The sequence below is a fragment of the Macrotis lagotis genome, chromosome 1, assembly GCF_037893015.1.
Source record: "Macrotis lagotis isolate mMagLag1 chromosome 1, bilby.v1.9.chrom.fasta, whole genome shotgun sequence".
In the NCBI taxonomy this organism is placed as follows: Eukaryota; Metazoa; Chordata; class Mammalia; order Peramelemorphia; family Peramelidae; genus Macrotis; species Macrotis lagotis.
Window position 1 is genome coordinate 572730529 of NC_133658.1, and position 15221 is coordinate 572745749.

At 38.7% G+C, this 15221-nt stretch overlaps 1 protein-coding gene across 2 annotated transcripts in view; it reads right to left on the reverse strand.

The window, feature by feature from the left end:
• POPDC2 (popeye domain cAMP effector 2) overlaps positions 1–14835 on the reverse strand; it is a 37816-nt gene extending 22981 nt beyond the window's left edge. The window contains exon 1 of one of the 2 annotated variants that reach the window (XM_074214584.1): positions 13876–14833. In XM_074214584.1, coding sequence (XP_074070685.1) covers positions 13876–14366 — 491 coding nt within the window. In that variant the 5' untranslated portion in view covers positions 14367–14833. Of the gene's footprint in view, positions 1–13875 lie in introns of both variants that reach the window. The other variant, XM_074214585.1, reaches the window with a different exon arrangement.
• Between the last annotated feature and the right edge of the window lie 386 nt (positions 14836–15221).

Consider the following 15221-nt stretch of genomic DNA (forward strand, 5'->3'; position numbering starts at 1 on the left):
TTTCTGAGGAGAAACTACCCAGAATGCATTTGACTCTAACTTTTAGAAAAAGGATATGTAGGTCAAAGAGGTGGAAACCAAACTAAGCAAGTGAAATACGCACACACACACACACACACACACACACACACACACACACAGAAGCAGATGATATGATGAATATGGAGAGCTAGGGTATTGAAGACAGTTCCAGTAGGAACCATGATTGGAATGAAACCTGTACTACTGTTCCCACCTGATTTAGAGACAGTGACTAAAAACCTCCTTAACTCCCGTGGGGACTTGCAGTCTAGCCATCAATTTTAGAGCTTCTATTTCTAGGAAAAGTATGGCCTTCAGTGTTTTTGCAGGTACATGATGATGTATTAAAATCCAGATGGTCACTCGAATTTGTGTTAATCCTGTTTGTTTGAATGCTATCAGGAATGGAAAAAGGATGCCTGAAAGGAAATAAAATTTAAAGTACTGAGGTTTTAAAAATCCAGTCTGGATTTTTTTTCTGGCCAGAAATTTAAATAACCCATTTAATTGAAAGTAGGGTACAATAAAGGGAAAAAAAGAAAATATTTGGTGCCATATTCCTCCTGAGACAAGAGTCAAGAGTAAGTACCCCAGGAACTAAGGGAGCAGGTAATTTTACTTTTATTTTCCAGCCACTGGTGGGCATCAGCTCTAGGATTTTAAAAGAAAGATTTGCTCTTGGGCAAGAAAGATGGAGGGAGAAAATTTCTCCTCCATCACCCCAAGATTGACATTTCAACCTAGAACTAGAACCAACAGTGGTTTTTATATGTTATTTAATCTCAGTTGTTGCTACTGTCCAGTCATTTCAGTCATTTTGGATTTTCTTGGCAAAGATATGAGATTAGTTTGCCATTTCTTCTCCAGTCCATTTTACAGATGAGGAAACTGGGGCAAACAGGGAACCATGGCTTGCCCAAACTCACACAGCTAGACTGTGTCTGCTGATGTCAGGTTTGAACTCAGGAAAATGAGCATTCCTTGATTCCAGGTCTAACACTGTCCCCTTTGTCACCTAGCTGTAGCCCAATCTGAACCAGGTCTTCACTAAATTCTTAACTCTTTCATAGAGAGGCCATTCAAAATAACCTCTCTTCTCTTCAAGTTTCCTTGGATCTTGGATCTTTTCTCCCCTTCACTAAATTTCCAAATTCTCTCCTCCATTACTCTACTCTCTGATAAAGAAAGATGCCTTGAGTACTTTACCCTTAAACTTTTACCTTGTCTCTCCTCTAGCAGTTTGACTCCCATAAATCATCCTTGTGACATTCTTTCCCTTCCTGTTTAGTGCCTCATTGCCTATAACCTACAAATAGGATCACATTTCCTCTATCTTTTATAACATAACAGGGCGGCTAGGTGGATAGAGCACCTGCCCGGGGAGTCCAGAGGACCTGAGTCCAAACTGATCTCAGATACTTACTAACTGTGTGAACCTTGACAAATTATTTAACCCCAATTGCCTTCCAACATCATCTATCCTCCTTTTCTCAGTCAAACTCCTAGACAAAACTATCTCCATTCATTGCCACTGCTTCTTCATTCCCTACTGACAATTTGGCTTGTGACTCCCTCACTCTTTCTTCAGAGATCATTCAATTGCCAAATCTAATGGCCTTTTCCCAGTAGCATGTTGTCCACCTCCTCCTCTGGACCCTCTCTTCTCTCCATTTTCTTGCATCCTTTTCTCTTTGTTCTTCCTACTTGCCTTACTTCCAGCTCCAGACTCTAGGTATTTTCAGTGGCTCATTCCTGAAATTTTCTACTTCCTCATCTCCACCTCTTGGCTAGTCCAGATTCCTTCAAATTTCAATTAAAATCCCACCTTCCATGAGAAGCCTTTGCTGATTGTCCTTAACACAAAGTTCCTTCCTTTTGTTAATTATCTCCAGTTTAACTTGTATGTCTCTTGTTTGCTCATAAATTGTTTTCATGCTATCTCCCTCAGAGAGCTCCTTGAGAGCTTTTGCCCTTGTTTGTATTCCTATTGCTCACCAGAGCAGGTACTTTTAAAAAAATCACCTGTTTATTTATTTTTAAGCATTCTTTTTTAAATTTTGAGTTCCAAATCCTCTCTCTTCCAGTCCTCTCCACCAGCCATTGAGAAGGTAAATAATATTGAGAAGGCAAAATTGAGAAAGCAAAACATATTTCCATATTAGCCATGTTGAAAAAAAAGCAAGAAAATATAAAGTGAAAAAAATCATGCTTCAATTTGCAATGAGAATTCATCAGTTCTCTATCTGGAATAGATAATATTTTTCATCATGTATCCTTTGGATTGTATAATTGTACTGATTGTTGTAGGATAGCTGGAAGACTCCTCTTCCTGAGTTTAAATCTGGTTTCAGATATTTGTTAGTTGTGTGACCCCAGACAAGTCACTTAACCCTATTTGCCTCAGTTTCTTCATCTACAAACTGGGCTGGAGAAGGAAATGACAAACCATTCTAGTATCTTTGTCAAGAAAACCCAGATGGAGGGGTGGCTAGGTGACACAGTGGATAGAGCACCTGCCCTGGAGTCAGGAGTACCTGAGTTCAAATCCGGACTCAGACACTTAATAATTACCTAAGCTGTGTGGCCTTGGGCAAGCCACTTACCCCATTTGCCTTGCAAAAAAAAAAATCTAAAAAAAAAAGAAAAAAAGAAAACCCAGATGGGATCACAAAGAGTCAGACACAACTGAAGTGACAGAACAACAACAAGAAGCTTAGGCTACAGTATTATAATATTGATATTAATCTGTACAATGATCTCATGGTTCTGCTCACTTCACTCTGCATCAATTCACATAGGTCTTCCCATGTTTTTCTGAAATCATTTCCCTCATTATCTCTTATAGTACAATGGTATTCCATCACAATCATATTATTTGCTTACAACTTGTTCAGTCATTCCTCAACTTATGGGCATCCCCTAAACTTCCAACTCTTTGTCACTTCAAAAAGTGTTGCTATAAATAGTTTTGTAATATAGGAACTTTTTCTTTTTCTTTGGGATCCAGATCTAATATTAGCGATATTATCGAATCAAAGGATATGCAGTTTTATAGCTATTTTAGCATAGCTCCAATTGTTCTCCAGAATGATTAAACTAGTCACAACTCTATTAACAATACTTTTTCACATCCCCTTCAGTATTTACCATTTCCCTTTTCTGTCTTGATAGCAACTCTGATATATATATATATATATGTATATATATACATATATATATATATATATATATAGTGGTACCTCAAAGCTGTTTTAATTTTCATTTCTCTAATTAATGGTGATTTTTCATATTACTATAGACAGCTTTGATTTCTTCTTCTGAAAACTCACTATTAATATCCTTTGACCATTTATCAATTGGGGAATGGTTCTTATTCAAAGTAGACACTGTACAAATAGTTATTGACTAACCACCTGACCACTCCTCTTCAGTTTATTTTGTTAGGTTAACATCTATATGGAATCCTGAACTATGGTTGTACCTCCAAGGTTCTGCCCTAGGGTTTTCTTCTCTCCCTATTCTCTGTCTCTATCTCACTACGACTTCATCAACTATCATGGATGCAAGTTTTTTGCAGATTTCCCAGACTTATATACTCAAGGCTAGTCTCTCTCCTGAGCTCCAGTTCCCTCTCATTGGTAATTTAGAACTGAACAGACTGTAGGTGCCTAAAATTCAACATGTCCTAAATAGAACTCATTACCTTTCCTTCCCAACCCAACCCTTCTTTCTAACTTACCTATTTTTAAGAAGGGCATCATCATCAACCCAATCTTGCAGATTCACAATCTTAAGAGTCATGCTTCTCTGTCTGTATACTCTCATCCTTCTCTCTACATACTCAGTCAAGAGATGAATCTTGTCAAGACTATGTCTTCAGTATCTGTTGCCTCCATCCTCTTTTCTCTACTCACCTGGCCAGCACTCAAGTTCAGTTACTCATCACCTGTCTCCTAAATTATCATAAGAGCTTCCCAATTAACATCTTTGCCTTCAGTATTCTTCTCTCTTATCCAGTTGCTACTCAGCTGCCAAAGTGATATTCTTAAAGCAAAGATGAAAGATCATGTCAAAAATCTGTTTAGTAAATTCCATTGACTCTTGCCTCTAGGATCAAATACAAACTCATCCTTTTGTCATTATAAAGCCCTTCACAACCTGGCTCAAACTCTTACTAGATGTTACTCCTCTTCATATACTCTTTAGTATTTAGTATGAGCCCTTCTTGCTATAGTTACACAAGAAATTTCTTTTTCCCCTCTTCATGTCTTTGCACAGCTTGGGCCCACATGCCTCAAATGTACTCATTTTTCATCCTAAATCTCCTTCAAAGTTCAGTTCACCTCCTACATGAATCCTTTCCTGACTCACATGATTCCTAAGTGCTTCCCCACAAAAAAGTTACCTTATATTCATTTTGAATGTATATATGTTTTCTCCTTCTCCTCCTCACAGGTTCTTAACCTTTTGTGTCCTGATTTTCTTTTGGCAGAATGTGAACCCCTTCTCAAAAACATGCTTTATTTTTTAAAAAATTTATAACTGAATGAAATGCTAAATTTCAGTGAGGGGTTAGGAAAAATCAAGATGTATTTTTTTTCCATCCAAGCTCACAGTCTCCTTGAAATCTAGCCATAGACTTCCCTCCTTTCCTTTCCCAACTTAGAGAAATTTTTGTCCTATACAATGGAAGCCCTGTAGACAAGGACTAATTCTTTGTATTCCCGAGTGCCAGCATCTAGCAAACTGTGTTGCTGGATTGTTTCAGTCATGTTCAACTTTTCATGACTTCATTTGGGGTTTTCTTGGAAAAGAGACTAAAGTGGTTTGTCATTCCTTCTACAAGTCATTTTATAGATGAGGAAGGCCGACAGATTTAAATGACTTGTCAGGATCACACAGCTGCTAATGAGTTGTTGTTACTGAAGCAGAAACTCAATTCATGTTGTAATGAATGTACACAGTGGCTCATAAGAGGGCAAATTGCAGACAGCTATCAAGGGTCTGTGCAGATTGGAACTCAGAAAGATGAGTCTTGCTGACTCCAGGCCTGGAACTTGATTCACTTCGCCACCTAGCTACCCTCTGCATGCTGCTGGCATTTAATTAAATGCCTCTTGATTGACTGACTTATTTTGTATTTTCAGATGGAGGATAGGAGATGACATATGATATAACTGTAGAAAGATAGGCTTTAGAAAGCATGTTCAGTTGAGGTGTACCCGGATTCTCCCCCTCCTACATGAGGGGATCACTTCCCCACCCTCCAAAACACAAACTCAGCTATTTTAGGATGTATGTATTTTACAAAACCTTCTTATGTTTTTACTTTCCAATTGTTAATTGGGTCACTTGTTGTGGAGAAAGGTTTTGTTTGTTTATTTTATTTTGTTTTTGGTAACTACCAATATTCTGAGTCAACACAAATGACAAATTTAGACCTACTCTCACTCCCACTGATGACCACCTGCTCAGATTTTGCAACACAGACTTGAAAATAAACCGAATGTGTCACTTTCTGCAAATATGTTCATGTGGTTAGAACTAATGCAAAACACTCAACACAGGCTGTGTAATCTTAAGTTATTTGTTGAAAGAATGAAATGGAATGAAGGCAATTTTCTGAGCTAGGTGAGTCAAGAAAGGCCTCATGTCAGTGATGTTTGAAATGATTTTGGAAGGAAATTTAGGATTTTAAGCGACAAAGATGAAAAATGAGGGTGGTTTCAGGCATGGGAGCCCAATCTGTGCCAAGATATGGAGATGGGAAATGGAATTTCCTGTGTAACTAGAGCAAGAAGACCACTTCGGCAGGACCAAAGTAGATATGAAGGAGAGAAACATCGTGTAAGACAGGAAAAGTAGAGTGGCAGCTAGATGGTGAAGTGGATAGACTCTGGAGTCAGGAGGACCTGAGTTCAAATGTGATATCAGACACTTAATTACTTAGCTGTGTGTGACCTTGGACAAGTCACTTAACCCTATTGCCTTGCAAAAAACAAAAAAAATTTAAAACAAAAAACAAAACAAAGAGGCAGTTGATGGCACAGTGGACAGAGCACTGGCTCAGCAGTCAGGAGGACCTGAGTTCAAATTTGACCCTGGACACTTAATAATTACCTAGCAGTATGACCTTGGGCAAGTCACTTAACCCTATTGCCTTGCAAAAACAAAACAAACAAAAAAAAAAGATAGGAAAAGTAGGGTGGAGCCAGGTTGTGAAGGACTTTAATGATGGATGAGTTTGTAACTGATTCCAGAGACCAGAGGTAGCCAATGACATTTATTAAGCAAAATTATGACATGGTCTCATATCTTTGGTTTAGGAATATCACTTTGGCAGTTTCATGGAGTCTAGATTAGAGATAGTAAATACTGGAGACTGAGAGACTAAATAGTAAGATCTTGTGATAATTTATAAGATAATTATGATAATCCATAATTCAGCTAGGTGATACAGTGGGTAGAGTGCTGGGCCTGGAGCTCATTTTTCTGAGTTCAAATCTGACAGTAGATACTTATTAGATGATTGACCCATAATTTGTCTAATAATTTTGTCTCAGTTTCTTCAAATGTAAAATGAGTTGGAGAAGGAAATGGCAAACCACTTGCCAGGAAACCCCAAAAGGGGTCAAGAAGAGACAGAAACAATTGCACTGACTAAACAATAATGAATGATAATCCAAGGGAGAAGTGATGAGTACCTGAATAAGGGTGATGGCCCTGTGACTGTAGAAAAGGGGAGGGAGGAGGTAGATGTTGCAGAGGGAGTTTTGTTGAGACCCATCACCTAACTGAATCCATAGAGAGAAGCATGAAGAGTTGCAGATTGATTTAAACTGTTAAACTAGCGACCTCTAAGCTCAATTTTAGTTCCAAATCCATCACCCAGTGATATTAATCTGGTAAAAGAATCTACTGGATTATCCCTGGAGACAATCAGCAGCAGCAACAAGAAACCAGGCATATTCTTTTTTACAAAAAGTTTTTAGGTAAGAGAATAGAGAATTAATTATTTTCAGGGTGAAAAATCCAGGGATTAGTAGAGCTCTGGAACAAGGGAGAACTGAAAATAAGGCTTCCTATAGGGCAGGTTGAACAAGTGTGTGGGAAGCTGTTGGGGTGGGGGGTGGGTTGGAGATTTTGAAATATGAAGGGGAATTTTAGTTGATTAGAAAGACGTGGGGTTGATGATAGGGACAGAGAGATTAAGGAAGCAAAGAAGACAGATTTTGAGTGGAGGTCTGGGAACCCAGAAAGCTGAATTTCATACTCCTAGTCCATTTTATTTCATTTTCTTGTCTCTGCTAATCAATCTGTATTGGCTTCCTCTCCAGCTGCCTTAGAAACAGAAATGGGGCCGCTAATAGAGTACTGGCCCTGGAGTCAGGAGGACCTTAGTTCAAATTTGACCTTGGACACTTAAATAGTTACCTAGCTGTGTGACCTTGGGCCAGCCACTTAACCCCATTGCCTTAAATAAATAAATAAAATAAAAAAAGAAGTGGGAATGGACCCAAAGTCTGTTATACTTTATTAATGATACCTTATATTGAATATGAAAAGAGCTATAAGTGGACATTTTTGTACTCAGCACAAGTGCTTCCAAGATAATGATGAAGGAAATATGTAGGGCTGTTTATCTGGAGTGTGGGTCAAGCTTTTAGGGGTGCTAACTATCTGATAAATTATATTTGCGGCAGCTAGGTGGATGGAGCACCAGCCCTGGAGTCAGGAGGATCTGAGTTCAAACAAAGCCTCTGACATTTGACATTTACTAGCTATATGACTTTGGACAAGTCACTTAACCCTGATCATCTTATATCCAGGGCCATCTTCAGTCATCCTGATTCTTATCTGGCCACTTGGCCCAAAAAGGCTCCAGAGGAGGCTGCTGTCTTAGCAGAGAACCCCCTCACTCAAATCCAATTTGTGTGCTTGTCATGACATCATATGGAGGACCTGAGTTCAAATCCAGCCTCAGATACTTAATAATTACCTAGCTGTGTGGCCTTGGACAAGCCACTTATCCTCATTGCCTTGTAAAGCAAAACAAAATAAAACAAAACAAAAAGAATGTAGGACAAATATCAACTTCTATTTAAACTAATCTACATTAAATGACTTGCCCAGGATCATCCAGTTAATAAGTGGGTCAAATCACATTTGAACTCAAGTCCTCCTGACTTTAGGGCTGGTGCTATATCCACTATGCTGCCTAAAAGCCCCTAAAATGATTCTTCTTGATAACTGGAACTAAAGTTCAGTTGTATCAAGTACTATTAGCACCCCCCCAAATTTTGGTGCTCTGGTATGAACCCTCAGTTTCCTCATCCTACTAATATCTCTACATATAATGAAGTTATCTCAGAAAATACATACATACATATAGCATAATATAAAATATCACATAAAAATACAAATTTGAGGACACCTATGCTCTCAAAGGGATGATGGTTCCAACTCCTTTCTTATTCTCATAACCTACAGACAAAATACCTTGTTTAACACCTCATTATTTCAAAATATCTGTAATTTCTTCAATGTAAGTAGTCCCTCCACTTCAGGAGATGCTAGTTCCTCTATGCCTTAGTAGCCCATTGATTTCAGGAGTTGCTATGACCACATAATTCTTAACTCATGGAAATGACCTTGTAGCCTCAAAAAAGGGGAAATTTGTTTGGTTTCCCCTCTGAACACCCTAAGCATGATTCAGTTTTTGAATCAAATACTTGTTTATGAAATATAATAGTGTATAATATGCTAAGAAAAAAAACACTTCCACTAAATAAGACATATGAAGCTAAAAAAAACCCTGAAGAGAAAATTCTTATAGACTGCTAAGTTTAAGGTAGTTTTACTAAATGACCATGAATAATGGGATGCTTCCACCTTTAACTAAATCCAAGAGCAAAAGAAAGTAGGATTTTTTTTCTAACTTGAAAATTTAAATAAAGGAAGAAGATTAACATTAAAGCACAGGATCAAAGGTCTAAAGAAGGAAAGAATCTTAGAAGCAAGATAGGATAAGCTTCTCATTTTTCAGATGAGAAAATTGAGACCTAGGAGGATTCAAACTCAGATCCTGTGACTCTAGGCTCATCACTCTTTATACTGCATCATAGATGTGTTTTGTTGTAGTGTGGGCTTTTATACATTGGTCTATAATTGTTAAATTGTTATAATTGTTCATTGTCATTTTCATAGGGGGAAAAGTTACAAGCAATTTATTTGCAAATACAAGTTACCAGAATCTCATTTTTGACTCTTTTAATGGAACATATAAATTGCTTGCTTCATTCTGAAAAGACTTGATCCTATGCTTCTGTGTATAGAATAGGATGTTGTTTACAAGTCACAAGTAATGAATTTGGACTTTTATTTCTTTACTTATAACAACATTCCCTTATGTATGCATTCTGTGTGGTTTTTTTTAATCAACACAATATTTGGTGAGTTTAAGGGGGCTGATAGGAAAGTAACAAACTGTGGGGGGGAAAGAATTTCCACTTAGTGCAAAAAGATTTGAATTTGCTGCTTCCCTGCTATATGTCCCTCATTTTCTTCATCAATACAATAGGAATTGTTATTTCTGAATTATCTGTTTCTTGGCATGGTTGTGGATAAAAGTACTTTCTAAATTGTTCAGTACTCCAAGCACCATGGTGTAGTGAATAGGCAACCAACCTCAGAGTCAGGAAGAAGAGAGTTTAAGCTCTCCCTCTATCCAAGCTGGCTGGGAGACCCTGACATTAGCCTCTCATTCTGCCAGGCAATTCTTTCAGATCATAAATTATAGAATAATTGCTGATCTGCAGGGGATCACAGGGGAATTTTCTTATCCGTAGTTCCCTAGAAATGGAAGCTACTAAACCATGCATAAGAATCACTGTGGACCATATACTGAATTAGTTTTAAAATGTAATATTGTCATGTTTTAATGTGTTTTTTTATTTATTTTGTCAAATATTTTCCAATTACAGTTTAATCTGATTTGGACAGTCCTTGGGAGTGTTATGGATAATGTATTTGATATCTTTGCCCTACACCAATAAAAGTCTAGACAAATCCTTACCATCCCCACCTTACATGTGCCTTTCTAGATAAATATTCAAGGCCCTTTGAAGGAAATTTTTGTCTCTTTATCTCATTTTTGGTGCTATATCAGACAGAGTATGATCAAAAAATGTTAACTGATGATGAGTAGTCACATCTTGCTCTGAAATGGTTTAAGCAACTGATAAAAGATCGCAGTTTTCCACCTCTAAATTGATCATGGGTATTAGTTCTGATTGACACTGATAAAACTGCCATTTCTAACCAGTTTGTTTAAAGACCTACAACTTAACGAGCCAGGTATTTTCATTAAACTCTCAGTGGGGACAACTGTGAATATCACAAGCCTTTTATTATCTTCTCTCCCAGAATCACGCAGTCCATAGGTTCATAGCTGGAAGGAAACTCGGAGACTATGTGGTTCAACCTTTCATTTTGGGAGATGAAGAGAAAAACTGAGTGAATTGCCCAGCATCAGACAACTAATAAATACCATTTCAACTCAACAATTCAACTTCAACATTCAACGACTTAACTTGTTTAAGTACCTACTATGTATAAGGCTGTAGGCTAGGTATTGAGTATACAAAGACAAAAAATGAGATAGTCCCTGGCCACAAGAAATTTATAGCCCCCTGGAAGGGGGGCTTGAGGAGGGAAAGAGCATTATGGACAGGGAAAGGAGATGATGACGATGATGATGTTTGTCCTTTGTTATCAAAGAAGACTATGACATCAGGGAGGTGATGCCATGACAAGCACATGAATTAGATTTTAGTGAGAAGCTGTGCTCATTCACCAGACTCACTTTTTCCTCCAAAACCATCTGGGTCCAGTGGCCAGATATGAATCAGAATGACTGGAGATAACCCTGGATGTGTGAGGCAAGGTCACACAGCTAGTAAGTATCAAGTATCTGAAACTGGAGGCTAGATTTGAACTCACATCCTCCTGACTCCAAAACCAGTACTCTATCCACTGCACCATTTAGTTGTCCACTGGAATAGCATGGAGTTGAGGAGGTAGGAAGAAAATAAATGGGGGGAAAAAAGGAAGATAAGGTTACTGAGAGGTTAAGATCTCTTCAAAATTAAATTAGGAAAAAAATACATACCTTCAGCAAAGGCAATGGAAATTTGTTCAGAAACAGGAAAAGGGAGAAATTTTGTGGAGGAGAGGAAAGGGAAAGTCCAAGCCTATGATTACAGCAATCACAGTAGATAACATTTAAATGATGGTTACATATATGTTAATACATGTAAAGAATCTTATAAATCTTAGAGTACTATCTTCTAATTAGTTATTAGTAGTAATAATATTTGTTATTTTGTTGGTGTAAGTAAACACTCCCTACAGTGTTTTCTCTTTGGACAAAACAGATTAGAGTACTGGTCCTGGATTAGGGAAAATCTGAGTTCAGACCTAGCAAGTCACTTAATTCTGACTCAGTTTCCTCATCTGTAAAATGAGCTGGTGAAAGAATTTGTAAAGTACTCCAGTATCATTGTCCCTCAAAAGGGTCATGAAGAGTCAGACACAACTGAAAACAACAAAACAACAAACAATAACACATGGTCAGGTACCCTTCCTAGATATTTTTGGAGTAGTTGCTGGGGGGACCCAGGCTATACTGCTTCCTCCTCCTACTCTTCTACTTAGGTCTTTCTGCTCTAGAAATTCCTCTACCAATGCAGATCTGAAATTGTCTTACAATTTATAGTTTTAGGGAATTCCTTGGGAAACTGAAGGGAAAAATGAATTGCTCATAATCACACAGATAGTATATGGCAGACTTAAACCCAGCTTTTCCAGAATCCAAGACCATTCAGTGGGAATGCTACAAATTCATCTCAGCTCAACTCTTAATTATGTTTGGCAAAACTTGCATTGTTCCCTGATTGACTTATTCTCCTTTTCCCCATAATAACTTCTATAAAACTTCCCCTCTTTCCTTGGAAGCTCACCCCAACTCCCACACCTTTGTTTCTCATCTGATGACCTCCCCACCTCCTCTCCTGAGAATGGTTTCCATTGAAGCCATGGGTTATAAACTCTCTCTTGTCTCCTCTATTCCATATTTCAAAAGCTCTCTGCATAGTTCCCCATCCTTTCCTTCTTTGTTCCATTCTCTGAGGAAGAGATAGCTCTTTGCCAAAGAATAAGCCCTCTATTTGTGCCCTCAACCCTAACCCTTATCTTATCTTTCTGAGCTTGTGACATTCATCATTCCACTCCCCTCTTTCATCTTATATGTCTCCACTTCAACTGGTCCCTCCATTGCTATCTACAAACATTCCCAAGTCTCCCTTTGATTGTTCATGCCATCCTCTCACCATATCTGGCAACCCTCTTTCACTGCTGAACTCCTAAAAAAGACTTGTCCATATTTTCTGTTCCTACTTTCTCATCTGCCAATCACCTCTAAATTCCATGGAATATAGTTTCCAGCCTCACCACTCTACTGAAACTTCTGTTCATTGATCTCTTATTTATGAAATACAAAGACCTTTTTGTTGTTGGGGGAGAGTAAAAAGTTAGGAATGATACTGAGGATGTGAATCTGCAAGATTAGAAGGCAAATGGTGCCCTTAACAAAAGAAATGAATTTGGGGGTGAGAGGGAAGATAAATTCTAATTTTGAAATATTGAGTTTGGGATGCCTATTGGTCATCTAATCCTAAGTGATCAATAGGCAGTTGGTCACGAAGAACAGGAATTCAGAGTCACTAGAAATAGATTTATAGATTATCCTCCCTGACCCTTTGCAAATTTTGAAACAGCTTGACCAGAACACCCTGGAATATTCTCTGCTCCTTGGATTCCATGACACTGTGGTCTCCCATCTCAATTGACTAGTCCTCTATTTCCTTTACTGAATCATAGATCCAGTACAGAATATTTTATTTTCTATCACATTGTAAAAATATGAACTTATTATAATAAAAAATTGTGTTGTCTATTTACTGAATCATAGATCCAGTAAAGACTCAGTGGTCATCTAATTCAACTACCTCTTCTTCTACAAATGAGGAAACTGAGACCCAGAAAGGTCAAGTGAAATTCCTCAGGTCTAGAGGAAGCAAGAAGGTCAAAAGCAAGATTTGAACCCAGGTTCTCTGACTCCAGAGCCAGGGCTCTTTCCTTCTCTAAATGTCAGCATCTCATCAGGCTCTGTAATCATCACTACACAAATGATTAACAAATCTAAATATCCAGCCTTAGATTTTCTCTTTTGCTGCCTTTAGAACATCTGCCCTAAGGGGCAGCTAGGTGGCACAGTGGATAGAGCACCAGTCCTGGAGTCAGGAGGATCTGAGTCCAAATCCAGCTTCAGACACTTATGAGCTGTGTGACCCTGAGGAAGTCATTCCACCCTGTTTGACTCAGTTTCCTCATCTTTAAAACAAGCTGGAGAAGAAAATGACAAACTACTGTAGTATCTTTGCCAAGAAAACCCCAAATAGAGTCACAAAGGGTTGGACATGACTGACCAAAAACAAAATAGCTTCATTATCATTTCATTAGAAGTTCTTTGAAGATACAACTTATTTTTGTCTTTGGATCCCAAGAACAAAGGAGCATAATACATGGGATATTGTAGGCACTGACTGTTTCTTGTCATTCACTAAATTTCTCATGGTCACATAGTAAATAGCAAATGTGGGATTCAAACCCAGGCTCTCCACCTCCGAATACAATGTCCTTTCTATGATTTCAGACACTGCTCCTTGTCCTTTACATGAAGGGGCCTTGGAAGTCTAGCCAGGAAAAGGAATTAGGATAAAAATGGAGACTTACCTGCCTTCAAGCAACAGAGAAAGGCGGTTGATAGGGGTCTCACCTTCCACGGCATAGGTTTGCTCAGTAGCTAGAGACAAGACTCTGTTCTCACAGCAGTGGACGATTTCTTTGTATGTCTGCAGGGGTACCTGCAAAGGCAGGTACAGGGTCCTGTAGAGAAGGTCAAACTCTTCCGTGAAGATGTTCTTCTGCAGCTGGTACACCAAATGAGCCAGCTGGGTCAGACAGACCATGACCAGTAGGAAACTCCAGACAAAGATGTCCAGCCCGCAGGCAAAAAACCAGCCCCACAATGCATAGCACAAGAAGCCAGTCGCTAGGAAGCTGAAGAGATAGAAACTACCATAGACACCGCTTCCCCCCATGAAGCCCAAGAGGAGAAAGCAATTGGCAAGGTGATAAAGTGCCCCTTCCGTATTATGCCTCCAGTATTCACACAGGGGAACCTGCCAGAGAAGATGGTCCAGGATCGTGGCATTGTAACCCATCTTTCAAAGGGGTCTAGTCTCTAGATTGGCTTAAAACTGCCCTGACATGTGAAATCAAGAAAATAAAGGAATCAGACTCTTAAAAACCTTCTCACCTCCTGGCAACTTGCTCGCCCAACTCAGACTGCTTTCTTCAGGGAAAAGTTTCGGCCCAATTTTGGAGTTAAAAGCACAACAAACTCCAAAGCCTGCAGAGTTAAGGTGCTTTTTTTTCCCCTTGGAACTTGTGCCAGCCCTTCCCACTGTGGCCCTGGTGGTTTTCTTTGGCCAGAAGCCCCTGGCAAGACAGTCAACTGCTCGAATCAGAAGGAAAAAACCCCAAGAAATTTGTATTAGAAAATAAGAAAATATAACTTATGATTAAGATTTCTCCAGATAATTGAAGAAAACTAGTCTCAAGCTGTTCACTGCTTCGCAGGAGGGAAAGTAAGAGGAAAGAGAATGAGAGCATGCCCACGTGTTTCACTTGGAATGCCTATCTCTTGGCCACGGAAATAGGAGTGACCCCACATGGATACCATGTTTGGAATTAGAATGCAAGGAGCAGGGACGGTGAGAAAAAGCAGGAACCAGTCGGATAGGCAGGCAGGCAGGCAGGCATGCAAAGGTCACTTAACATAGCTCAGAAGAATTAGATAAGCCATGGCATAAGGGAGGGGAGAAAATGTTAGAAGGGAAGAGAAGTAAACTCTTTATTTAGAAAATAGTGAAGCATACCTCATTTCCATCAAGATTCTAATGTCTTTCAGCACAAAGGCTAATGGAAGTTTAAGTTATAATTTCCCTAAGCTTGTATGAATGTCTTAATATGATAGGAAGTGGTTATTCTAGAATTTATTGTATCCACACATGTTT